This window comes from Caenorhabditis remanei, chromosome V (genome assembly GCF_010183535.1).
Source record: "Caenorhabditis remanei strain PX506 chromosome V, whole genome shotgun sequence".
Taxonomy (NCBI): Eukaryota; Metazoa; Nematoda; class Chromadorea; order Rhabditida; family Rhabditidae; genus Caenorhabditis; species Caenorhabditis remanei.
Genome location: NC_071332.1, coordinates 16672861 through 16700149, shown reverse-complemented (window position 1 = coordinate 16700149; position 27289 = coordinate 16672861). Strand labels below are relative to the sequence as shown.

General features: G+C 36.2%; 5 protein-coding genes across 5 annotated transcripts; 3 read left to right on the top strand and 2 right to left on the bottom strand.

Annotated features, from left to right (window-relative positions):
* Positions 1 to 211: 211 nt before the first annotated feature.
* GCK72_020633 (uncharacterized protein) lies at positions 212 to 3599 on the top strand (the record flags this gene model as incomplete). Its single annotated transcript, XM_053733697.1, has 7 exons — positions 212 to 301; positions 350 to 568; positions 1931 to 2412; positions 2706 to 2900; positions 2947 to 3063; positions 3109 to 3209; positions 3502 to 3599. The coding sequence occupies 7 exons, from the start codon at positions 212 to 214 to the stop codon at positions 3597 to 3599; spliced, it is 1302 nt and encodes a 433-aa protein (XP_053582610.1).
* On the bottom strand, positions 3389 to 4145 carry GCK72_020632 (uncharacterized protein; the record flags this gene model as incomplete). Its single annotated transcript, XM_053733696.1, has 5 exons — positions 3389 to 3440; positions 3483 to 3595; positions 3642 to 3732; positions 3776 to 3848; positions 3908 to 4145. 5 exons carry the CDS (start codon positions 4143 to 4145, stop codon positions 3389 to 3391), a joined length of 567 nt encoding a protein of 188 aa, XP_053582609.1.
* Positions 4146 to 5098: 953 nt separating this feature from the next.
* GCK72_020631 (uncharacterized protein) lies at positions 5099 to 6131 on the top strand (the record flags this gene model as incomplete). Its single annotated transcript, XM_053733695.1, has 3 exons — positions 5099 to 5718; positions 5765 to 5959; positions 6011 to 6131. The coding sequence occupies 3 exons, from the start codon at positions 5099 to 5101 to the stop codon at positions 6129 to 6131; spliced, it is 936 nt and encodes a 311-aa protein (XP_053582608.1).
* A 4805-nt stretch (positions 6132 to 10936) lies between these two features.
* Positions 10937 to 12872, top strand: GCK72_020630 (uncharacterized protein; the record flags this gene model as incomplete). The annotated part of the gene is made up of 5 exons (XM_053733694.1): positions 10937 to 11058; positions 11104 to 11382; positions 12405 to 12539; positions 12587 to 12743; positions 12789 to 12872. The coding sequence occupies 5 exons, from the start codon at positions 10937 to 10939 to the stop codon at positions 12870 to 12872; spliced, it is 777 nt and encodes a 258-aa protein (XP_053582607.1).
* Positions 12873 to 18694: 5822 nt separating this feature from the next.
* On the bottom strand, positions 18695 to 19906 carry GCK72_020629 (uncharacterized protein; the record flags this gene model as incomplete). The annotated part of the gene is made up of 5 exons (XM_053733693.1): positions 18695 to 18763; positions 18807 to 18954; positions 19005 to 19115; positions 19170 to 19655; positions 19806 to 19906. The coding sequence occupies 5 exons, from the start codon at positions 19904 to 19906 to the stop codon at positions 18695 to 18697; spliced, it is 915 nt and encodes a 304-aa protein (XP_053582606.1).
* Positions 19907 to 27289: the final 7383 nt, after the last annotated feature.

The window sequence follows — 27289 nt, the reverse complement described above, 5'->3', positions numbered from 1 at the left end:
TTTACTCCCCAACATGCAATATAACATAGACTTTTCCGAACCTTATTGGATTGTTTCATGTTATCATGTTACTGGAATCATCTCAATTTTTCTGAACTCCCTTGGCATTTACTTGCTTATTTTTCAATGTGAAAAACTGGGAACTTTTCGATTTTATTTACTGGCATATCTATGTATGTGTTTTCTAACTGACATTGATTTCACATTTCTAATGCAATGTGTTCCACTTTTCCCATTTTTAGCAGGACACGCTGTTGGTATCCTTACTGAGTGGTTTGGGGTCTCATTACACTATAATGTTGTAAGTTTCCGTCAAACTGATATATTTAAATTAATTTCTGATTCACAGATAATCGCATCCAGCATTGTGTCACTACAGTTCGAATCCCTGACGTTGAGCTTCATTAAGAAACATCAAGCCATTGCTATCATATTAAAAACACATATTGTACCAAATTTTCTGTTATTTTATTTTTACTTTTGTTGTTTGATTACTCCTCTACTCGTTACTGTCTGTGTCAATGTTGTTTACGAGCAGAAAGATGAGCAATTTAGTTATATTGCGGAGGTTTGATAAGTTATAGTAGGTTAATTACCTTTAAATTTTCAGTTCTACCCTGAATATCTGCCCAATTTTCAAAAGTTACCACACTTTGATTTGTATATAAAAAATAGTACATATTTTTTTATTGTAGCAATTGTTATTACGTTTTTATCTCTTGTTTGCTCCTTGCTAGCTCTCATTATTATGGACATTTTCCGACTAATGCGTGTACTGAAACTGCAAATATCTTCTGGAACATTCAAAAAGCACCAAGATGCGATAAGAAGTTTAATTGTACAAGCCACAACTACTATTCTTTGCGTATCTCCAGTTTCTCTAGTCGTGGCATTTATCGTTTTGGAATTTCGATATGCACAATTTGTTGGTTCGATATGTCTAGTACTGTTTACTGCTCATTCATCAATCAATATTATCTCACTCTTTTTATTTTTTCCTCCATTCAGAGAGTATGCTTCAAAAAAGATGACATTGTGAGTGAAAGCCGTACAATTGAACTGATTTTTTATTGTAAAATTTTCAGTTTGCAAAAACGAAGAATAACTCCTGATGTGAGAGTTTCACCAGAAATTTCCTGAAAGTATGCACTGAATGAATAACGAGACAGTTTGGTTAAGGAACTGATGATATTTATCTCTGTTATCTGCTCTGTATGTCTCTAATCATGCAATGAAAATGTTAACAGTGGAAAAATCTATATGTTCATCCTCAGTCACAGCTAATGTATAAGTGTCGTGACACGTTGGAAGGACGGTGAGCTCATGTTACATTTAAAGTGCGAGAGCAACAACAACTCTATTAACATGACTAATCGAGAGGTCCATTGACGCCAGTCCTGAGCGGTTGCTGTCAGCTCCCGCAAATAGACAAGATCATCCGACCCACGGTGTCAAGCATCACCATCGGTAGACAGTCGAACGCAGAGAGTGTAGAATTGTTGAGGATTTTTGTAGGGTTGGTGAGCCCAAACCACCTCAAAAAGTGAGAGAGAACTTGGGAAACAAGTGAAAGGTCACGGAACACGCGTTTTGCTGGCCCATCTTATTTGTTTCTTATGCAGATTATAGTGAATCTGCTGTGAGACCGGTGGCTCAGGAGTTATGACTCAAGTTGCGAGTTAATATTAATCCCGCAACACAAAGAGTAGTGTGTAATATTTAAAAATGGCCAGAAATCAAAAAAAAAGTGAAAGCAGACTAGTAAATGCCCATTCAGAATAATCTTTGATGCTGCTTTGAAAAATTTCTATTTCGATAAACATCATGTTAAGTGTACCTTACTTCTTCTTAAAATCTATAATTATTGTAAAACTTGTGACAACTTTTTTAGTTTTTTGAGTTTTTTTCTTTCTATTTCATTCATTTCCAGCCTCCGTTTTTCAACATGTTGAAACTAGGCCGTAAAAAGCTTCCGAATCCAATTGACTACCCCGACCCAAATACCAAAAAACCTAAAACTACTACTCCCGTAGTGCCCAAAGACTACTATATTTATCAAGATCATTATGAGTTTGGAAGCGTGGAGACCACTACTGAACCATTCTGGAAAGACTATTATTTCGACCCGGGTTACGATTATATAACTGATGAGTTTCAAAAAGACAACACAGTTTTCGATGGATATGTTGAGACTTTTAAATTTATCTATGACATTTCATCTTTTATTGCTTTTTTCGTAAATATCTTTCATATGATAGTTCTTACTCGCAAGGAACTAAGGACCCAATTAGTTTACATCATTATGATTGGAATTAGTCTATGTGATATATTTCAATCATTAGGAAATGTTACTCAAGTTGTAATGATGTGGAATATAATCTATAAAATAGAAGGATGCTGGGGTGGTGTGATGTATTCGCATCTTATTATCAACTTGCTATCCAAATCAATACAAATAATGAGTCGAAGATGCTCTGCGTTTTTTGCATTATTTATAGCAGTAATTAGAGCAATTTCCGTTTTGTTTCCGTTGAATAATTTGATTGCAAAGATGTTAAAACCAAAATTTGGGACAATGGTCATGCTGCTAATAAGTGTTTGTTGGGCTACCTGGAGCTCTTACTACTTTTATAATAAAAAATTTGAGAAAGTAAAATAGTAGGTTTCATACAGCAAAATGTTCAATATTCGATAAGGTATTCCAGCTGTGAGTACGATTCTAAGATACCTCCTTACGTTCCATATCGAATGGTTGCAGTGGAAAAATGGGAGAGAAAATATCTAGCAATTGATGGTTTTATGGCAATGCTTATCAGCTGTACCTACTTTGCCGTGGCTATTATATTATTGGTAGCAGTTAGTAAAGCGAAGGAAAGGAGGAAGAAGTTGAGAAGTGACGCGTAAGATTTTTGTTATTATTTCAATTTAAATATCTCCTTGTTGCAGATCATCTAACACATTCTGGCTGGTTCTAGTAATGACTATCAGTGTGTTCCTCTCGGAAATCACTTACGGAGCTTATTATATTACTGACTATTTCTATGTTCAATATTATAAAGAACAGTAAGCTACAGTAATCTATAAAACTCGGAACACTCTTTTTTCTAGAGAAGTTTATCAAGAACTGGATGCATTTTCGTATACCCTTCTCATTGTCAATTCGGTTACCCATTGCTTGATTTGTTTCCTAATGTCCTCACAGTATAGAGGTGTGGCCAAACGACTGGTGCGGAGAAAAAGAAAACGAATAAATGAAGGCCTGATTTTTATTGTGAGGTCGACAATACATTGAATTTAAAATCATAGATAACTTTTGCGTTGTAAAATGTTTAATAATGTGTTTATTGAGGTCATATAAACTCTATCTTGAATAAAGTATTGACTATTTTTAAGGTTGCACACATCCCTGGAATGTACAGACAATTTTTGAAATCATCGTTCTGAAAACTACACAGATTTCTGAAACCTTGTGATCGACTTACACATCTCCATCTCTTGCAGACCAGGAACCATCTGCTTCACAGGTCAATGTCGATGACACTGAGTTCAATGTGACCCCCGTGGCTATTCCTCTGTTTCCTGTGGGATTCGTTCCCTGAAATTCCATATTTTAAATTAATCTTCTGACAGGTATCTCTCACAAAAATATTAATATTTTCACAAATCATCGTATCTGATCTCATGCAATGTACTTGGAAAACCATTTGACATCCCGTCGCTGGTTTGTCGACACTGGAGAAAAAAATAACTTTGCAAACAAAAAATTGAGACCCACTCAAATGTAAAGTAAGTGTTTACAGGATCCTCCAAGTCCGGTGCGATTTTGTTGACGTCGCATTTGTCGCATACTGTAATTCAATTTTGAGACTAATCGTCTGCATGCAACTGATACAACAAATTACGTAACCTTCAGCGGATGTGGTAGTCATCATTGTTGTAGCCGGGGTGGTAACAGAAGCTGCAGTGGAAGGCGTTGCAGGCGTCGGCGTGACTGAGTTCCCGACAGATGGTATTGAAGTGGTTGCAATTTCAGGTGCTTGTCCTGGGGAGGAAGACGTTGTCGAAGTGCGTGTTGTTGTTATTGGAGTAGAAACAGGTAGTATATGAGCGGTAGTACTGATATAAACATCTTCCGGGGGAATCATACGTATGCATGTGCTGACTGAACTAATAAATAGAAGTGGGGAAAGAAATAGTGGACAAGATATCATCCTGGGAATACTAAGTCTGCGAATCTCATTTCCGAAAAAAGAGAAGTGTTCTTATCATTTATAAAGTTATAATTCTGTCGAGGTCACCGCTATCATACCTACTTTCCCTTCTTTTCCGATCGCTGTGCCGAATTCGAACTGGTTTGAAATACCAAAAGTAGAAAACAATTCGTTGACTGAGAATACATTTTATGCTGTTTGAATAGCGAAAACAAAAAATAAAAGAACATTCACTCTTTCGGAATTCTTCGATTGAGAACTTTCTCGAAGCGATGTTGGTTTAACTATCTGTGTTTCAGATTTTCTCGTATCTACAAATTTGAACGAAATCAATCATAAATCAACACAATACAGTAATGTCAGAGAGGGCAGATCTGCTTTTCGGAATTGTATTTTTGGGTGATGTTTACTAAAAACTCACGCGTTCAACTTGCAGAATTCTGATATCACACCTCATATCGTTTTCCAGTCAGAACAGATTTTGGAAAAACTTGATGCTCTTGTTTTAAATGAGCTTTAACTTTAAAAAAACAACTGTGCTATCAATATTTAAAATTCCAATTAAATTTGAATGATTTTCTGGGATCGACCTATTTAATAATTCATAAAACTACAGTAATGCCAGAATAGGGTGATGTCTGCTTTTCTTCGTAATGTTTGAGAGTTCGAGCATTCAATTTGCAGAATTCTTATATCACACTCCAGTCTTATGACTCCAACAACTCATAACCGAACCCTGTTATCTGAAATAATTGCTCTAGTTGATATCTAACACCCACTTGATTACATGTCTAGAGTTCAAAGACAAAACACCAAATACCAGAAATTATTTTGCCTTTGCCAAACTTCTAACTTTCGCTTCAAGTTATTTTATTTTATCCAACAATATGAAAACCACAAAAACCAAAACCACAACCGTCGATCCATTCTACTATGATGAGACTTCATTTTTCCACTTCGATGAGAGTAATATGTATGACCTGGATTTTGCCACTAATGATTTCTTCGAAAACATGTTGTTCTACGAGAAAGTACTCCATACTATTCACGTAACTTATGACATTGTTTCATGCATCAGTTTCTTCATAAATTTATTCCATCTGTTCGTATTGACTCGTAAGGAGCTGAGATCCAACTTGGTATACATGGTAATGATCGGAGTCTGTTTGTGTGATTTCGTACAATCCCTTGGTACTATCGTCTTGTGCACCATGACTTGGGGTATAGTATACAGCATTGAGCCGTGCTACGATGGAACCAAATACTATCATGCGATTGTTGATGTTTTAGCCGAAACTAGTCAGATTTTTGGTCGCCGATGCTCGAGCTTCCTCGCATTGTATATTGCTGCAATTCGGGCACTATCTGTCATGTTCCCTATGAGCAATACGATTGCAGGGCTGATGACCCCGAAGTATGGATTTTTGATTCAGGCAATACTTGGTATTGTTTGTGCTGCGTGGAGTTCAGTCTTCTTTTTCAAAACTAAAATTGAAAAAATTATTTAGTAAGTTTTAATTTTAAGAACGATCTCTTACAAACTAAAGGTTCAGCTGCGACGTATTACAAAAAACGCCGAGCTACGTTCCATACCATTATATATCCGGTGAAAAATGGGAAATGCAGTATATCATGTTTGATGGGTACATGGCGATTTCAGTTAGTGTTTTGTATATCCTGGTGGCCGCTGCTCTGGTTGGAGCAATTTTGAAAGCGGAGAGAATACGGAGAAATGTTAGCGGGGATCAGTGAGAAACTGTATAAGTGAAATAAAATTCGATATATTTTTGTGTTTTCAGATTTACAAACACTTACAAGCTGGTAATTGTTATGGCCGTCTCAGTTTTTATCTCCGAAGCCACTTATGGGGGATTGTATTACTTCAATTATCACATTTTCCAAGGATACGACGAGCAGTAAGGGTTCCTTGTAATTAAAGTGTAATTAAAAGTGCATTTTTAAATTTACAGATCATTTTTCAAAGACTTGGACGCAATTGTATTGATAATCCTTTGTATCAACTCTGTAACTCATTGTCTCATGTGTTTTTGTATGTCCGCACAGTATAGAAGCGTTGTCAAACGATTGATTTGGAAGGGGAAGAAGGATAAAGATATCGTTTCGATTGTGAGGTTGAGTGTTCAGGATGATACTTCGAAAACCTCGAAAACATTTCAATGTGATAACGTAATACCGTAATCCTTTTGATACATTTCGCTAACCTCAACTCTTAAAGGCTCGAAGTCATATGTCTGTGAAAGATTGTAAATAAGTGCTGATATACCAAACTTTATGATTTTTTTCTTGATGTTGTCAATCTTCATCCTTATCCGTTTGTATAAAAAAAATTCAATGGATATTTCTCGAATAACATTTCCCAGCTACATTCGCTCTGATTTCATCGTATCTATTGCAGCATTCTCGAGAAGTAGTCTAATTTCCTCCTTCAAACAAAGAAACTTGCCATTTGATGCTTTGTCTTTGAATTCCAGACATATTTCCGATAACAGGGTTCGGTTATGGGTTATTGAAATCAAAAGATATGAGGTGTGATATCAGAAATCTGCAAATTGAAAGCGTGAACTCTCAAAAAACATTACGAATAAAATCAGACATCATTTCCTCCAGACATTATTCTAGTTCTATGTTAACGTACTGTTAAAATAAGGGCATCACGCATTTCAAAATTTGTTCTGAATGGAAAACGATCAGCTAGAAAACTAGCGCACGGGAGTATGATTCCTCCGGGAAAAAGTTTATATCACTACCAGCCCAAACGTATCCTCATTTACGCCAATCAACAACGTTCACCACTGCAACGTGTTCCTAACTAAGATCAACAGTACGACAGTACCAACTTCAAGAAATCACATGACTTTCCCAAAGACTGGTCCTGCTATCTCTCCACCTGTAATAGAAATGACAAACACGTGGCTGAAATGTAAAAATAAAAAGTGCATATATGGTTTAATTCATTGATCACAACGAGTTCGTTCATTTTCTATACCAATGTAGGCATCAGAAACTCAAAAGAGCAGCTATGTGATTGAATAAAAGAAACGTAAATACTGACTTCAAATTAGAGAAATTAGTTTCCCAGTAAGATTTGAATAAATAATATCAATCAATGTTTACTAGGAAATTAAAAGTTGATCTCGGTCCCAAGACACTACGTTGATGACGTGTTCTGAAATGTATTTAAAAAATTACATTAGCAAAATTAGAAATGACACCGAGTTCTTTAAAAATAAAGGGTACTGTTAATTACTTACTCCGGTAAATGCCTCGTGATGTATTCTCGGAAAGGTGCGAAAAAGATCATCAAAGAAACCATATTGAGTGATGAATGACCCGTATACCATACAAGGCCCACGTTAGTTAAGAGTTGTGCATATTCAAAATCTAACGCGAAACCAATGATATTCAGAATAACTGGAAGAAAACAAAGTGCAGATGTTGTGTTTTGTATCATTAGATTCCGAAATGCTTCTTTGTGCCGTTGGTAGCGTTGAGCAGATATTTTCAATTTCAGGTTTTGCATGATTTGGAAAATATCAAATATTATAAAATTTAGAAAAGATATGTTAATTGACAACGAAATTATACAAAGCGATAACGCTATTAAATACATGTTTCCTTCTTTTGCATAAATTTCAAAACTTGATAAGGACTGGAAATTGGCTAAATACTGAGGGAAATTCTGAAATAATGTTTTTAAATGTTTTTTTTTCTTACAATCTGAGAAACGTGATTAGTTTCAGTTATCCGTTTTGCTTAACTTACTTCTTCTATGAATTTGAGCTGTTTTTCTTTTGAAACATGAATACTTTTCAACAGAAAACCAGGGATCGGGAATTTCAGGATGCAGAATGCCCAACCGAGATATCCAACATAATTAGGGAACACATAAGTTTTCACAATCATAGCCACCGCTTGATGTTTTTTCACGAAACACACTGTCAGCATTTCAAATTGAAACGATATGAAACAAAAATATGCTTGCTTGAAGCCAAAGAAAAGTTGAATATTTACGAGTTTCTAGCTCACTACTGAAAAATGAGTGGAAATCCCGAACCAATTCCACGAAATTTAATGAATACCCTGCAAACAATGGGAAAAGGGTAACTATCTGCATCAAAAGTGTTGAATGAATATCTGTCATAAAACCAGCGATCTGGTATATCAAAAGATAGTATCGAAAAGACTCCAATTTTTTGCATTGAAATAATACAGTGCGCGTCATAAATATGTGCCACCCCCCAAAAATGGATGTTCCGTGGAAACGAAAGATTTTCGGAAAAAATGATTGCTATAATCAAATTCAGCGTGCAAAAAAACCTCTGTTCAGAAGTTTTTACAAAAATCTGCTGAAAAATTAGGCCAAGCCACAAAAAAATCGAAAAAACGACCGCGTCATAAATATGTGCCACCTTCCAAAAATTGAAAATTTGTTCAACTTTTCGGATATTTTTCGAAGTTTTCTAAACTTTTTTGATATTTAATTGATTGTTTACTTCAAAACAATTAACATTACCACATTTTTCATTTGATATTCATTTATTCACAACAAAATTTTAAGCGATAATTGCAAAATTGTCGTATTCTTAGGGTTATTGAGATAAGAAAGTGCAAAACCCCAAAATATTGAATAAATCAGGATCTGAAAATATTGACATAGAATGCTTCCAACTCTAGGACAAAAAAATTCAAGATTACAGACTCCCAACCAGTTCGTTCAGGCACTTTTAATCTCTCATGAGATACCTTCTGCATGCCCAAATGTGATAAGGTTGTAAAATTGTCGTCCTGGATGAGCTAGTATCAGATTTCCGGAGTGTTCACACTCTTGCATGTCATTTCTAGATATTTTACAAACAATTGAATGACATTCGTCTGATTCTTGACTCTGTCGAGGATCCTGAGTAGCTCCTGAATCCCAGGAACTGTGAGAAACCACGTATTTTGACATCTGTTATCGGCAGGACTTAATTTTGTACATATTTGTCGACAAAAATATATATTTGGAAGTTTTTAAACAATAGTTCTACGCTCGGTTACCAGAATTCTGAGGCGAAAGTCATTTTGTGTCCTAAACTTCAAAATCTCAATGCATCTAACCTTGTACACTATTTACTGGGATTCAGTAGCTACTCAGGATCCTCGACAGACTCAAGAATCAGTCGAATGTCATTCAGTTGTCTGTAAAATATCTACAAGTGACATGCAAGAGTGTGAACACTTTAAAAATCTGGCACTAGCTCATCCAGGATGACAATTTGACTGCCCAATCTCACTTGGGCATGCAGAAGGTATCTCATAAGAGATTCAACATGCCTAAACGAACGGGTTAGGAGTCTGTAGTCATAATTGTTTTTGTCATAGAGTTAGTGACATTCTATATAAATATTTTTAGACCCTCATATATTCAATATTTTGGGGTTTTGCACTTTCTTATCTCAATAACCCTAAGAATACGACAATTTTGCAATTATCGCTTAAAATTTTGTTGTGAATAAATGAATATCAAATGAAAAATGTGGTAATGTTAATTGTTTTGAAGTAAACAATCAATTAAATATCATAAATGTTTAGAAAACTTCGAAAAATATCCGAAAAGTTGAACAAATTTTCAATTTTTGGAAGGTGGCACATATTTATGACGCGGTCGTTTTTTCGATTTTTTTGTGGCTTGGCCGAATTTTTCAGCAGATTTTTGTAAAAACTTCTGAACAGAGGTTTTTTTGCACGCTGAATTTGATTATAACAATCATTTTTTCCGAAAATCTTCCGTTTCCACGGAACACCCATTTTTGGGGGGGGGGGGGGGGGGGGGGGTGGCACATATTTATGACGCGCACTGTAGTAAATAAATGCCGAACGAGTTTAATAAAATAGAGATAAATCCTATCACATGATAACAGTTAAGTAGCCATGTTGGTTCAGTAAAATCTATGACTGGCATTGTGTCGCTTTTTTTTAATAATGATTTGACCCTAAAGAAAAAAGTGAGGAGAAAAATTGATTAAAAAAAAAGGTGAAAATGCTATTGATCTGAAAAAATTGGTGGACAAGGAACGAGCCAAAATCATAAAGTCGAGGAATATTCCGAAAATCGTGACACGAGGCTACAATCCAGTCTGCATATTAAAACCATGATGTGAAATTGTCAAGTAAATCACAATCATTTGCTCATCTACTCTCTTGTTTTACCTATACATTAACTTCAACAAAAAAGCAATTATACTATCAATATCTAAACTACAAATAAAATTGTATAGATTTCCTGGGATCAAGTCATTTATATTTCTTTTTCTACTTCTTTTTTCTATTGTGTTCTACTGAAAACGGTTTATTCTAGCGAATTCTATTTATTTCCCCCGCGCGCTTTTGTCATCTTCGATCGTCAGATACGTTAGCGTTGAGCTGCCTTTTTAGGAAACCAAAAACTGTTTCTTTTGCCTGGAAACCAAATCAGCTTTTTCTAATCGAAAAAAAAGCGTTTTCTAATCAAATTCTGCACCTGTTCTCCCATAACACACACATGTGAACATGCCACACCACTTCATTTGTGAGCTTTTATGGATGACTTAGACTATTCTGCTCTTGATTACGAGTTCACTGTTCCAGAACAAATATTGAACTTCCTCATTGCTCATCGACATATTTTTGCGTTTTTCAGTTTGCTAGTTAACTTGTTTCATTTGATTATACTAACCAGAAAACCAATGCGTTCAAGTTCTATAAATATTTTGATGATTGGAATAGCGGCGTGTGACGTTTCTGTTATGCATGATATTATCTGGATAAAAGTGACAACGTGGATTCCTGAAGCCGATAATCCTAAGTGGTAAGTTTTGAAACCTCACAGTTCTTATTTGCGGTCTATTTTCAGCAGAATTCCGGATAGCTACTTGTTTCAGCTGTGCAGTATTCTGTTCAACTGTACAAGAAATTTTGTACGACCATCATCCGTTTGGATAGCTAGTGCAATGGCTTTATTCCGATTTCTAATTGTTAAAAACGCAATGAACTCCAAATTTGACTTCTTATCGGCTCCTCATGGTGCTCTCGTAACTTTAGCAATCCTTTTCATCCCTAACTTCCTCATCGAGTTTATTTATTGGATCCGATTCAGTTTGGAAGTTACAGAAATAATTGTTTTTCCTAAGAAGTGAGTGCGGATTATGAGTGGTTTGACCATTGGCGCACAGGTCATGTTACCAATCGGCCAAACTGATCCAATTCGTTTGCTCTTCTACATGATGAATACCACGGGGAGACTGAGTAAAAAATAGTGTCTGAAAATAGGCTCCACCCCTTTTGATATTGAGTTTTCGACTCAGTCTCAAACTTTGCTCAAAAATCGAAGTTATTCACCGCGAGCCAGCCAAGGCACATGTTATTTTATAAAGCCAGTGTATCAAGAATGTTTATTTTGCTATTATCTCGTCACCCCGCTGTACTCCGACATCCTCAAAAATTGGAGAAACCAAGGAAAATCGGTATTTTTTTAACAAAAAAGTAGTTTTTCACTATGGTGCATAGGAGCTACAAATTTGAGGTCACCTACAAATATGCTTCAAAACCCTTAAAAACTTATTTCTAAAGAAAAATAGCATTATCTCAAAAACTAAAGAAATTTAAAAAAAAATTTAATCGATAATTTTAGTAGATGAAAAGAGGCGGAGCCTATTTCCAGATACACTGTGTGAAATAGCAAACGGATTGAATCAGTTTGGCCGATGTGTAACATGGTCTTCTTGCCCTTGTCTCTTGAATGCTACTTTACTATTGTTGAAGATGTGGATACCCATCGAACTTCAGTGTACCTAGTTATCAGTTATCTCTCAGCGATGATAATAAGAATCCTGAAACTCCTGCTTTTATTTATAACGTTGCTGGAGCACTAACTCAATTATTACCAGCAATATTACTTCCTATTCTCACGTTTTTATTGGTTATAGAAATCAGAAATGCTCAAAAATCTAGAAAAAGGCTAATGAGTAATGGAAGGCAAAAGGAAAAGTAAGTTTAATTTTCAAAACATATTGAGGGTGCGCTTCTATCAGAAAGTGTGCCACTATAATTCAAACCGCTTCTCAGTGTGCGCCTCTATGTATTAGAAGGGCACCTCTAATAAAGGAACGTTTCTATTACAGGTGTTACGGTAATCTGTGTAGTTTTCTTTTTCAGTGCCAAATCAGACAACACCACTACTGTTATCATGTTAATGACAGTGTCATCCATGTTATCTGAAGGGTCCTATGGAATTTTGAACTTTGTTTCGTTTTGCTTCATGCAAAATTATGATGAATATGCAGAAATATTGTTTGTTCTATATTTCACAACGAAAACTCTATTTTCAACATTTTCAGATCTTTTTTTTACTTTCTCCAAGGACTCCTGGATATATTTGTAACACTGAACACCGTGAGCCATTGTTTCATTAGTCTGGCCGTATCAACTCAATATCAAAATGCCGTGACTTCGACGTTTCCCTTTTTGAGCAACTCAAAGAAGCACACCAATACAGTAAGTTGATCTAAAATAGATTACAACAATAAGTTTTTGTTTTAGATCCGAGTGACAGCAAGTGGTTCGACTCAACCAAGTAATAGCAGAGTTACTCAGAGAACACAAGTTTCAGTTGCACCTGCGTAATAGCTAATCAAATTTTCTTCTGATGTCTGGACTGGTGGTTTTTATTATTTTTTTGTAAATATTTTTTAGATAAATGTTCTTGATTTTTGATGGAGAGTTGAGGTTCAAACAGTTTTGGCTAGACAAAATCCAGCAGTAGTTAGCCCTTCAGAGAGGGAAAAATTCAGGAATATTTGTTTGTATAACTGCGTTGTCGATTAACATATCTTTTTTAAATTTCATAATCTTTACTAATAATATTCAACAGATCCGTTTGTGTATTTGTTTGTCGCCAGCCATAACTCCCTTCGTAGTGGGCCGATTTTTATGAAACCTGGATAGATGTATTGGAAATGTGTCTTAGTTGATGCCCGAATTTTTCTTTTTTCAAAAATGTCTGTTTTGACGTCTTCTGGAGACGATGACGATTTCAACGGTAAAAAGCGTTGAGAAAAGGTGTGTCCCGACAGGGTGGTAGAAAGCTCAAAATATCAGCCTAACACTACTGACTCGGTGTTTCTTGACTGCACTCTCGAGAGCGTCCGGCCGCGCGTATTTGGTGTTGCGGTCTACGCAGATGACTCTTACGCACGGGGTGGTGAGTTCGTTCCCGCTAGGTCGGAAATGTTTTTTGGTTTTTTGTTTTGATAGGAACATAGTCATCCAGTATATGAAAGTTGTAAATAACGTCGTTACAGTCAGGATTTCATAGATAAAAAGGGTTACGTGGGTATCTGCACCAGTTTTTTTTCCACTGTTGACACCGCTACAATTCTGCCATAATGAGTGATTGAGTTCCAACTTTCAAAGTGTTCAAAAATTACGATCCTGCAAACGCCGAGTCAGAAACTGACTTATCCATAATACTTCCGTCCGCATCTTCTTGGGGAAGGGAGGCGGCATCGCCGCCGATCAGTCAAAAACTCAAAAAGATTACATTTTTTGTCAAAAGGAAAATATGTTTTGAAGTTTTTGAAAAAAGTTGTAACGTTTTTTGCGTATATCACTATTTATACCACACCCTGTACATAAAGTGCATTTCATTGAAGATCTTTAAGAATTTGCCAACTTTTGTGGAGCGCTTTCAGGTATAAATGAGCAGACTTGCAACGGGCCGGGCCGGGCCGGGCCGGGCCGGGCCGGAATGAAAACTTCCAGGGCCCGGCCCGGCCCGGCCCGGCCCGTGGCCCGGCCCGGCCCGGTCGGCCCGGAAGTTCAGTACTGAAAAAAATTCAATTTTTTTTTTCGAAAATTTCCCGATTTTTTTTGAAAAATATTTTTTAAAAACAATTTTTGTAGGCTTCGAAGGTTTTTGAAAAATATACTTGAGGAAAAATATGAAAAATTTTCAGAAAATAAATTTTTGGACAAAAAATTGTAGTGAAAAAAGTTCAAAAATTCAAATCCGGGCCGACCGGGCCGGGCCGGGCCGGGCCGGCGGGCCGGCCCGGAATCTTGCAAGTCTGTAAATGAGGGTTGGAATCAAAATAGATTGAATAAAAGGGTACTTCAACTTTTTAACTTATGTAGAAGTATGCAAAATAGTTTTGAAGTAATCCAGAGAAGAGAGGCGGCATCGCCGCCGAATAGTTAAAATTCAGAAAGCAGAACATTTTGGATCAAACCAGACTATGAAGAAGATTTCTGTGTATATGGAAAACATCTTGAAAGGTTTTGGGGAGGGAGGCGATATCGCCGCCGATCAGTCAAAAACTCAAAAAGATATTTTAAGCGCATTTTTTGAATATATGAATAGGAAAGTCTCCACATTCCTAAGCTTCAGAAAAATATGTTCAAACAGAGAAAAAAAATAGTAGAACAAATTCAAGCAAAATGGTCAAGAAGTGATGGTGATTTGTGAATAAGGAACTTTGTCGTAGCTCGGTTACCTTCAAAAAAGAAACAAATTCTAGAAGTGAAGAAACCGCTCATACTGAATTTCATTTTCCACAGGAAAAATGTCATTGAGAAAATTTGTCCAAATATTATCAGAAAAACAGATGTTTTATTTGTTCTCTACCGGAACGGGCTGCTTAGCTAACAAAAACTACCAACAAGTGAATAAGTTATACGATCCAGAATTAGAGAAGAATTCTGAAACCTCTAAAGTCTCAACCGTTTGGGAAGCGCCGCAGGCGCTGTAACAACCGGAAAGGTGGTGTAGAAAAGGAGGTTTAGTCGCCGTTAGGCGACGTGAACCGACTGGTATTTGATATTTTCCAAATCATGCAAAACCTGAAATTGAAAATATCTGCTCAACACTACCAACGACATAAAGAAGCACTCAGAAATCTAATGATACAAAACGCAACATCTGCACTTTGTTTTCTTCCAGTTATTCTGAATATCATTGGATTTGCGTTAGATTTTGAATATATACAACTCTCACCTCACGTGTGTCTTGTATGGTTTTCAAGTCATTCATCACTTAATATTGTTTCTTTGATGATCTTTTTCGCACCTTTCCGAGAATACATCACGAAGTATTTACCGGAGTAAGTAATTAACAGTGTCTCTTATTTTTGAATGAATCAGGGCATTAATTTTTGTAATGTAATAAAAAAAATACTTCAGAACACGTCAACAACATAGTGTCTTGGGACCGAGATCAACTTCCAATTTTCTAGTAAGCCAGGTGATATGAAATGAAAAAGTATGAAAGGATTTCTCAATGAAATTATGAACATGCTTATTTCTATTCACAATTATTTTAGTTTACACAACTTAATAAAAAAAACTTACCAATTTGATAGTTGAAATGAAGACTGCTTGATATGAGATGTATTTTTCTGGCTGAGATTGGATTATAGAAGGAAGATGAGCCAGATTTCGAATACTTCTATACATTGGAAAATACAAAAATACTGATAAACCTGCTAGAACATCCAGAGTGAAATTCAAGTACATTAGTGTGTTATCAAGAGTATTTGAAATTGATAAATCGGGAAAGTATGTATCATTTGTAGTATTCTTCGCTTGTAACAGGTTTTCAGGATTCAAAGTAAACTCAAGCGAATAAATAATAATAATTTTAGGCAATCGATTAACCCAATTCGCAGTGACTAGGAAAAAATAAACAAAGGCAAACAATATAGTCCAACGTTTCGAACCAAGTTTCAAATATCTCTCCGAGTCATCCACAAAATAAAGGAGAAATCTTTGAACTGCTAATAAAATCAACAGAAAATTGAATATGGGCGATGCGAAAGTCGTTGTCAAGTAACCGATTATACAAACCTGCCTTCCTATGAATGAAGAAACCTCGTAGTCTCTGAAAATTTTGCTGAGATATTCACATGAACAAAAATTGTCTAGCGAACAAACATTTATATTATTTTACGAGTACGATACGTATGTTTACTAATCATATACAGACTAAGCTCCCAAACAACTAAACCTACATTTGTATAAACAGCAAGCCAACAAAGAATCATAATAATTAAGACACATTCTCTGTGAAACTCGAGCACCGAGCTGTTGCCCACTGTACAGAAAAAAGTCAAACCGGTTTTCATGGGTCGGTATTGTGCATAGTGAGTACCCAGACAACTAATAACACATTGGTCCATATTTCATTTGGCTCCGCCCCCTACCGTCTAAAATAGCCCCTAAGGGAAGCAAAAATTCTAAAAAAAAATCTGAAAGTTTTTTCGATTAAATTTTAACGGGAACGAATAAAAACCGTTATTTTAAGCACTTTTTGTGTTCATACCATATTTTTAGAACCTCATTTTCACCGAGAAAAAATGTCATTTTTGTAAAATTTTCTGGTTTTTTTCAAACTTTTGTTTATATCTCAAAAATCTTACGTTACGGGAGATGAGATCTTTTCAGATTCGAAATCTACATAAAATTTGGAGTATTATAAGCAGTGTCCGGTCAAAAATCTCGGGACACCTATTTTTGCTACAGAGCAAAATATGCGATTTTTTGAAGAATTTCAACGTATCCCTACTCATGAAGCAAAAATTCAATGTCGCCAAATCGTTTGAGATTTTGTCAGAATACTACACCATACGTGATCTATTCATTCCCAAAGTTTCAGCTCATCTGGTTCAATCCGCAGCTTTTTTGAAAATCACTATGTCAGTTTTCAGTGTTCCAACCGAAAAAAATTCCAACAACTTCGAGAGGCGGGGATCAAGCCGAATGAGCTGAAATTTTGGGAATGAATAGATCACGTATGGTGTAGTATTCTGACAAAATCTCAAACGATTTGGCGACATTGAATTTTTGCTTCATGAGTAGGGATACGTTGAAATTCTTCAAAAAATCGCATATTTTGCTCTGTAGCAAAAATAGGTGTCCCGAGATTTTTGACCGGACACTGCTTATAATACTCCAAATTTTATGTAGATTTCGAATCTGAAAAGATCTCATCTCCCGTAACGTAAGATTTTTGAGATATAAACAAAAGTTTGAAAAAAACCAGAAAATTTTACAAAAATGACATTTTTTCTCGGTGAAAATGAGGTTCTAAAAATATGGTATGAACACAAAAAGTGCTTAAAATAACGGTTTTTATTCGTTCCCGTTAAAATTTAATCGAAAAAACTTTCAGATTTTTTTTTAGAATTTTTACTTCCCTTAGGGGCTATTTTAGACGGTAGGGGGCGGAGCCAAATGAAATATGGACCAATGTCTTATTAGTTGTCTGGGTACTCACTATGCACAATACCGACCCATGAAAACCGGTTTGACTTTTTTCTGTACACTGCCATGCTCGAGTTTCACAGAGAGTGTGTCTTAAACTGTAACAAGAAAGAAAATAAAACTGGCGAATAATTGGGTAGAACGGGAGCTGAAAACAATTTTAATGTCGTGTCCCCCAGCTAGCTCCAGACATATGTATTTACTTACCGTTTTCTCATTCTCACGATTCTTGTTGAAAACAATGACATAAAATGGAAAGGATACAATTATCATTACGGTGAAAAAAATGAGCAATGGATAGGCCAACATATATGTAATAAGATACATCAAAATGGGAATAAGAGGAGGTAGACCCATATCTTTCAATTTAATAAAACTAGTTAAGAATGTGTTGTAAAGCGCCTAAAAATTGTCTTTGACTAGTATGAGTAAAAATCTAAATCACCTGTTTTTATATGACATTTCAGTTCCTTAGACTATAAACAAAACAGATGTTTTTGTTATGTCACAGTTGATGTTAAATAAATCAGAAAATATATTTCATTTCTGGGATTCGGCCACGTAGCAACAAGCTGATATTGAGCAAGATTATTTTTCTCAAGTTGTAATTTTAAATTAAATATGTTTTATGTTACTTGCATACTTGCAAACCGGGCCGACACGGGCCGGCGCGTAACTCGCTTTAAACTCAATATTATGATCTGAAAAATATACCAAAATGTAGATCTCGGCGAGTTCTATCTCCGTGACCCACTGCGAGCCGGACGGCTATTTGTTATTGTGTTGCGGGCCGGCCTAGAATGGCTTTTTTGGACATTTTTGCGCTTTTTGGCAATTTTTCCCTTTGCAAGTATGGTTACTTGTTCCAAATATATACTAAATTAAATAATGAATGGTGCCAAGTGCTTACTGTGAAGTACTTTATACATTTTTAGAAACAACTGAAAAATAAAAACTCATGTTTTCATTGGGCACAATCGGTTGAATTTTGTTTTTTTTTTCAACTTTTCCACAACAGATTTCCAATCGATATATACCGAAAGATTGTTCCTTTTTCAGTTTTTTTGTTGTTTGTCAAATATTTATGTATCCTCAATAAATGTGTAAAAAGAATCTGGGAGCGTAGTGTAAATCACTCTATTACACCCAAAACACAAATGACAAGAAATGAAATAAAGATCAGAAACCTCTCAAGACGCTTCAATATTTGTTGAAATTCTAGTGAGAGACGCTGTCGGAACATCCACTTGAATTGTCTTCTGCAACAAAAAAAAACAATAATTCTATAATATCTATTCTTACCGAATCCTCCTTCCTTCTCCATCTCCTCGCAAACTTTCTGACAGCTGCCAAGTAATCCGATGACGTCACAAAACATATAAAGCAATGAGTGGTATAGACCATGGTCAGGATAGTTTTAGCTATGATTCGATAGCGAATAAAGTATTGTCTGGAATAGAGAAATGTATGAAAACACAAAATTTTGGGTGATGGGGTTACTGAATCAAATAATAAGGTTCCAGGAGAACATGATCGAATAGAACAATAGATTCATCAATATATTCAGATGTTAGAAAACTCAATGAGAAAAGATACACCAAGATTGTTTTTCTGAAAATAACAAAAACCTTTGAAATTCTTATAATACAAGAGAAAACTACTCACTCCTCATTCAAATTTTTCTTTCGAATCCCAAAATTCCAATACTGAATTATAACTGAAATAGTGTGCAACACCACAGGTACACTCTTTAGATAGTCATGCGTAATTTTCTGAGCGAACAACCACTCGCAGTCAGTTCTCAACTCATAACTCTGAAATTCAAATGCCGCAGGGCAGCTTCCCGCTTCCACAATATCCCAATGAGAATAGAACCATATCTGCCAGGCCGCATTGAACCCAGCTAATCCAGAAACCACCCAGAAATTCACTGTAGATGGAATAAAGTTTGGAAACAAGTGCATAGAGGAGAGCAACAAAACTAAACAACCAGATATATTTTTAGCAGTTGGTTGCAGCGTCATGATAATCAGTCTCATCGCTTGATACGTATAGGGACGTGGGCCGTTACACGGACTTTGTACTTGATATTCCATATAATTCCAGATAAGTGTACCGCAGAATAACACTATATCACAAGCACAAATGATTCTGATTATTTGAAAAATAAATTTTGTTTTTAAATCTTTTCGAGTAAGAATATAGTAGTGAAAAACGTTCTGAATCAAACCGAATAACGCCAGAAAAAGATATACAACACTAGACTTCCTTGTAAAGTAATCCGCATCTTCTATGTCATACTTGAAATATTGCAGCTCGTATTCTTGGAACGCTTCAGTTGTAGTAGCATCAGTTGTAGTCGCTTCAGTTGTAGTAGTAGTTTTTATGTTGAATCGAGACATGACAAACTTCAAATGAAAAAAAACGAACGAATAAAAATGAAAGTGGCCAGTGTGCAAAGACAAAACTAAAAAGTCTTCTTGATATTTTTTGCATCAACATTAGTGTATAATTAAAGATGTGTAGGCTAGAAAGATATAAACAATATATTTACATTGATCATACGAACTCAGAAACTATTAAAGATTACATGATGCTGATATTCGAAGATTCTAGATATCAGATGACGTGAGAGGAGGCATACAAAAAATTGCTTTGGAATTGGTCATTATCTTATCTGACAAATCTGGCGTACGGGGGGAGGGGGATGGTCGAACTTCGGATAATACCTGCAACAGAATTTAATTTTCAGATTCTCAGTCATATGGTAGTTGTTTTATCGCTCCTACTTATCGTGAAAATAAATCTGTTGAAATTAACTTCCACATTTTAAGCAAGAATATTCCAGGAGGTTCAATTGCTTTGTATAATAATTATTTTCAAAAGTTTTAAAAATTTGCCAGGATATTACGGTCACCACAGAAATTCTTTCCTCTGTAGTAATCTTCTGATGATCTTCCAATCTCTGTCGTAGTGAGATCCGGTTGTTGGGCTACTCTGTATTCGATCTAATCGATCTATGTTATTACAGTACTTTGTTACTCACCACAGTCTCCCCCGCTTTCGGTAAAGCAAGGTGCGGTGTAGCGCTTTCAGCGTGTTTTTGTTTGCGCACTTGCCGATTTTTGTTGACGCAAGTAGAATGTAAGGAAAATTTTAGACCCACCCTCCCAAGAAGAATTTCACACCCAAAGGGTGACGTCACCAGGTAAATCTGTAATTTTCTGAAAAAAAGCCTATTTGTGCAGCTGTATACCGTATACCTGTTTACCTATAATTGATTTGTGTTAACAGTAATGAGACAATAGGAAAGTGTCTATCTATTTTATGTAGTCTTGGGAAAGGGCGTGCATCAGGGGGAAGAAGGTCGCTGAGGTCAAACAAAAACGTGACAAATCAAACAAAAGAGAAGTCGTCTGGGAAAGAACAGGTGCGTCCTCTAATCCGACCGTTCAAGGTTCCAAGTTTTCCCAAATTTGAGAAGGTCCCAAGTTTTGAGGAGTATTGTATCTGGTTTTTTCGAGATATCTAATTTCCGTTATTACTGATATTATACATACAGGTTTGAGCTTCAAGTTTATACTCAGAGACTAGAGAAATTTGTTCAAGAGATAGCAAAGTTTGAAAAAAAAGAATCAGGTGGTGAATACCGGAAGACCTGTAATAGAAGGGCCCTTTTAATTGAGACGCTCCCTGACCAGTGCTTTGAATGATTGTGGCGCACCAACTGCTCGGAATTGAGGACTCCAGTGTTATTTGCTCAGAGAAAATGTTATGGTACAAAACTGAAGACTTGAGAGGTGAAAGATGAAGTTTTACCGGTATACATGGTGATTTTACACTCTTTCAAACACGTTTCCTCTTTTTCCCAATCTTTTTTCTTCTGACCCCTAAAAATCAATAAAACAAATAAACAACAGATGTCGGTCTATTGTCTTCACAAACACCACCTGCCATGTTATCTTCTTGAGAAATCTGACCGTATACAGTGCATATGCCCCGCCCCCTGAAGATATGAGGTTGGACGGATGGAATACAATCAGTTGTCCCTTTCACTCCGTCACTGAGCAGTCATTTCTTTTTGAGCTCTCTTTGTTTCTAATTGACATTATCAGCCATTTTGGCTTTTTCTATGCCCTTTCTCAACTCTTAATTTCAAGGTAAAAACTGATAGATACATCCAGCAGAAGGCACATTGCAACCGATCAACGACATGCTCGATACCGAAGGATGCATCACGTATCGATACAAATAAGTGCGAAATGTGAATAACCAAAAATTATGAACACATAAGTTGTCATCAATGTGAATAACCGAAAATTATGAACACGTAAGTTCTCATCAATTTTTTCAAATAAGCAGTAAGAGATTCGTGGAAAGATTCTATCATTAGAAAGCCCGTAGTATATGTTAATGACCATATAATTATTATTGAGATTTTGTCCGTAGGGAGTTTCCTTTCAAAATGATTTTTACCTTTTATTAGATTTTTTCTAAATGGCGAAATTTTTTAATATCAGTAGAAAACCCGTTTTCTTCTCTTTGATCTGAAATTCTAGCCACAATCCCACTTTCAACACATTTCAAGCAAATATTAAATTACCCCAACAATTAATATTCTCAGCTCATTATTTAGCCATAGTGTTTCGTAAAGTTACTTTTACAATGCCCCCAATATTGATTCTTACTTGACAGTCTGAGTAAATAGCAGATGTTATCTCTCGGTATATTACCATTGGCATTTTCTTCACATATTACCATCTGCCTTCTTATCTCCTTGGGAAATCTTTCCGAACGCAGGAATTAGACTCCGCCTCTTGCGCGCACCTGCTAGTAGACCAGTACTCAGTCATTCTCCCCTCATTCCGGCCCACAACGAAGTCTTTCTTGTTTTTCCCTTTTTGTTCTATTGCTTATAGTTTCCCACAACATATTATTAATGTATATCTTTCTAATCTTATACCATTTACGTTGAACTCAACTATTTATTTCAGCACCACGTGCCAAGCTGAGATGAACATGGCCTGCACATCGACAAATGGAAGAACAAATGGAAAACATGGGAATGGAAATGGCGACCGAGACGAATCGATGGTTGACCTGACGAGGAGAGTTGCATATCACGCAAAAGGACTCGGAAATTGGTAAGTTATTGACTTCCCCCACCATTCTTATCTGTGTCGGTTCCGGTTAGACTGATCGAGCATGGCGCTGTAATAGTCTATACTTATCCGGGCTGAGGTTTACTTCAGTAGACGCGGGTTTGAATCCTCCCGGGTTAGAAATCATCAAAATTATAATTGAAACTCCCAAAAAACGGGATAATTTCTTTTGATCTAGAAATCGTCAAAATTATAATCTAAACTCCCAAAAAACGGGATAATTTCTTTTGATCTAGAAATCATCAAAAATATAATCGGAATTTAAAAAAACTGGAAAATTTAATTTCTATTGACTTCCCCCACCATTCTTATCTGTGTCGGTTCCGGTTAGACTGATCGAGCATGGCGCTGTAATAGTCTATACTTATCCGGGCTGAGGTTTACTTCAGTAGACGCGGGTTTGAATCCGCCCGGGTTAGAAATCGTCAAAATTATAATCTAAACTCCCAAAAACGGGATAATTTCTTTTGATCTAGAAATCGTCAAAAATATAATCGATATTTCCAAAAACTGGGTAATTTATTTTCTATTGACTTCCCCCACCATTCTTATCTGTGTCGGTTCCGGTTAGACTGATCGAGCATGGCGCTGTAATAGTCTATACTTATCTGGGCTGAGGTTTACTTCAGTAGACGCGGGTTTGAATCCTCCCGGGTTAGAAATCATCAAAATTATAATCGAAACTCCCAAAAAACGGGATAATTTCATTCGTTCTAGAAATCATCAAAATTATAATCGATATTTCAAAAAACAGGGTAATTTATTTTCTATTGACTTCCCCCACCATTCTTATCTGTGTCGGTTCCGGTTAGACTGATCGAGCATGGCGCTGTAATAGTCTATACTTATCCGGGCTGAGGTTTACTTCAGTAGACGCGGGTTTGAATCCTCCCGGGTTAGAAATCATCAAAATTATAATCGAAACTCCCAAAAAACGGGATAATTTCATTCGTTCTAGAAATCATCAAAATTATAATCGATATTTCAAAAAACAGGGTAATTTATTTTCTATTGACTTCCCCCACCATTCTTATCTGTGTCGGTTCCGGTTAGACTGATCGAGCATGGCGCTGTAATAGTCTATACTTATCCGGGCTGAGGTTTACTTCAGTAGACGCGGGTTTGAATCCTCCCGGGTTAGAAATCATCAAAATTATAATCGAAACTCCCAAAAAACGGGATAATTTCTTTTGATCTAGAAATCGTCAAAAATATAATCGATATTTCCAAAAACTGGGTAATTTATTTTCTATTGACTTCCCCCACCATTCTTATCTGTGTCGGTTCCGGTTAGACTGATCGAGCATGGCGCTGTAATAGTCTATACTTATCTGGGCTGAGGTTTACTTCAGTAGACTCGGGTTTGAATCCTCCCGGGTACTCACGTACCTGGGAATTATAAACAGGAGTATGATGAATTACAGGAAGGCCTTGCATGCCTTTTTTCAGAAAGTTACAGGTTTTCCTGGTAACGTCACCCTTAGGGTGTAAAATTCTTCTTGGGTGGGTGGGTGTTAAATTTTCCTTACATTCTACTGACGCATTTCGTTTTTTCGGCACGAATTCAAATTTAAGACGCCATTTTTTGGCTTAAATTGCAGTTTTTGGAGGAGTTCTATACTATTAAAGTTTCCCTGTGAAAACTGCCGAATCTTTTTATTTCCTCCGCCAAAATTGAAATTTTTACACTTTTTGAACGTCTTTCAGTTTATGGAATGTCTTTCTAACAATAACATTGTGTAAAATGTAACAGAGCCAAAGATCGACAAGGACAAAAATTTTCGAAAAGTCGTCCGAATTTGCGCCAGCAAGTTTTTTTCGACTTTACTGACGCGTCTTTTTCCGGCATTGCTTTGGTCTAACTAAGACTGTCTAGTGAGGCTTGACTTTAGGAAATACATATAAGGTCTTAGCATTTTTCAACGGAATGATATTTATCGCTTGTAATCAAAATGTGCGAAGACTTATTCACAAAGGATCAAAGAAATCATCGACGATAGTCTTGGAAAGAGTAGAAATATAAAACAATTTACATTAAACATTTCCCAAAACCATCAAAGTCACAAAAATCACAATAGTTCCTCTTGTCCCAGAATCAACGTACTCAATCCATTCATCTGAAAATAATACTTTCATGCTTACAACTCCCTATATTTCAATCAATACCACATTCATAATCGTTAATCCAGACAGTATTTTCATACCACCGTTCGTCGAGTCCAAATTTTCCGACTAGTTTACAGGTGCCATCTTGCTCAAATTTTCGAGAATCAGGGTGATTGTTTTCGATCTTTGCATTGAAGTCTCTCGCAGTCACGCTCTGTAAAAATGGGTATAATTGTGTGAAACAAGATTCTTGTAAATTAGGTCTTACTCTCAAAGATGGAATAGTGACATGCTTTAATTCTTTATTCCCTATAATCTGAACCACCGGGGTTGAATCTGAAAAGTTTTTTGAAATTAATAAATTGATTCAATCTTTCGACCAAACTCACCAAACTCATCCGACAAATCCGAAATCCGACCAAACTCACCGAATAATGCAGCAATATACTGAAGATTGTTCAGCTCGTTCAAGTCTTTTAATTGAGTATTATTAATAACCAAAGAACCAAACAAGTACTGCAGATCTCTGAGTTTTGGAAAATGCTCCTCATCTCCTGACTCGATTTTCAAATTCCCCAGGATCCCATCACAATTATCCGGTAGATCTTTCATCGACGTGAACAGACAGACAACTAGTTTTTCGACATCTCCCATTTCTTCACAGAATTTAGCGTGAATATTCTCAAATACTATATCTAACTCAAACAGATGTATCATCTCCTCAACAGTCACACAAAAATTGGGATGTACGAATTCAATGTTAGCAAGTAGGGTCCCATTTTCAATCATGTTCTCGATTTTCTGAAATCTTTTTTTTTGTAGTGCAATGAGAGTGACTCTACAATTTTCGAAACTGGCATCATGAACCGTGTCATTTGTAGACAATCCTGAATATTTAGGACTCTAGTTTTGTTTGCTCGAACTTTCCAGCGATCCCAGTTTTGCAAAAACGATAGGTTGTAAATATTCGAGTTTTGAATGTCGACATTGCCTCGAATGAATTGAATATTCTGGAAGTTAGGTGGATCGACATTTCGGCCAATAAGCTTTAAGCCGTTAAAGGTGCTAGTACAGTTTTGGTATGATTGGAGGGATGACTTGCTAGGTTTGTTTCCTTCGCAGCCTGAAAAAGTTTGGACTTTGTCAGAAGATGGGTACGGAATATTGAACAAAGTTGAGCGGTATGCACAAGGAAAAAAGTGGTGGAAAGGGGAATTCGGAAAAAAAACATTCTTACAAACCGGGCCGCCACAGCCGCGTAACTCGCTTAAAACTCAATATTATGAGCTGAAAAATATATGAAAATGTAGATCTCGGCAAGATCTATCTTTCCGATATAATGCAGTGGGCTGAGCTAGAATGGCTTTTTGGCCTTTTTCGCGTTTTTAGCACTTTTTCCCTGCCCGCGGCACATTAACAAACAGCTATCCGGCTCGTATTATATTCAAAAAGATAGATCTCGTCGAGATTTACATTTTGGTATATTTTTCAGCTCATAATATTGAGTTTGAAGCGAGTTACGGGCCCAGAACCAAAGAATATTCTTAAAATATTTGTAACTTGGCGCGTTTGAATTTAACCAAAATAAAAAAAAAACAGATTTCGAACCGTCTTAACTTCTTCTCAACTCACCACAATCCTTTTTATTGCCAACTGTCTGTGTATCCGTCCACGGCGCCAACTCCTCCTGATCACACAAATTCTCCATATTCAACTTTGGATTATTCCGTACTGTCACATTGCAACTGTCAACGTCTTCATTTAAACCAGGATACGGAAACATGCGGGTGTTGGCAATCAAGTTTCCATCTCTCAGATACTTATTGTTCTCGACGTAAAAGCCGTCTGAAAATTTAAAAGTCTTCGTCTTTAATTTGTTAAGTGTTGCACAAAACTCACATGCGCCACAATACAACTCGAAAAACCCTTTTTTTGGTGACGGTGTGAAAATCGATAGGCTAGTCAGGTTAGTGTTATTAAAATGAATCCCGCCAACGATTCTTGTGAAATTTTGAAACGCCTCTTTCAACTGGGCAAATGATAAGTCAGTTTTCTCATTGAACTTGAGTACACCATAGATTTTGTAACAGGTCTTCGGTAGGTGTTTGATGGTTTTGGAATTGATTTGGGTAAAGTTGAACACGCATTCGGGTACTGTAGAAAAGTTATCTTAACAAAATTGTGTGGACGAACTCACATTCTTTGTAGGTGTCTAAAACTTTTTGTATATCCGGATCTAGTTTTCCGGAGCATGTTGTAATAAGATGAGCAGATACAAACCAGAAGCACAGCCAAAGTACCATGGCAATATTTTGTATTCAAAATTCCAAAAATTCAAGCAAAACTTGAATAAGAGAAACCTAAACACTAAAAACCAAAACTCGAGTGATAAATAATATAAATATGATGTTTTCTAAATATCCATGCATGTAATTATATTCAAATTAGCTATACTTTTTGAAGGTTATTCAACCACTTTTCTTCTCAAGTTTCAAAAATCGGGAGAGCACAACTTCG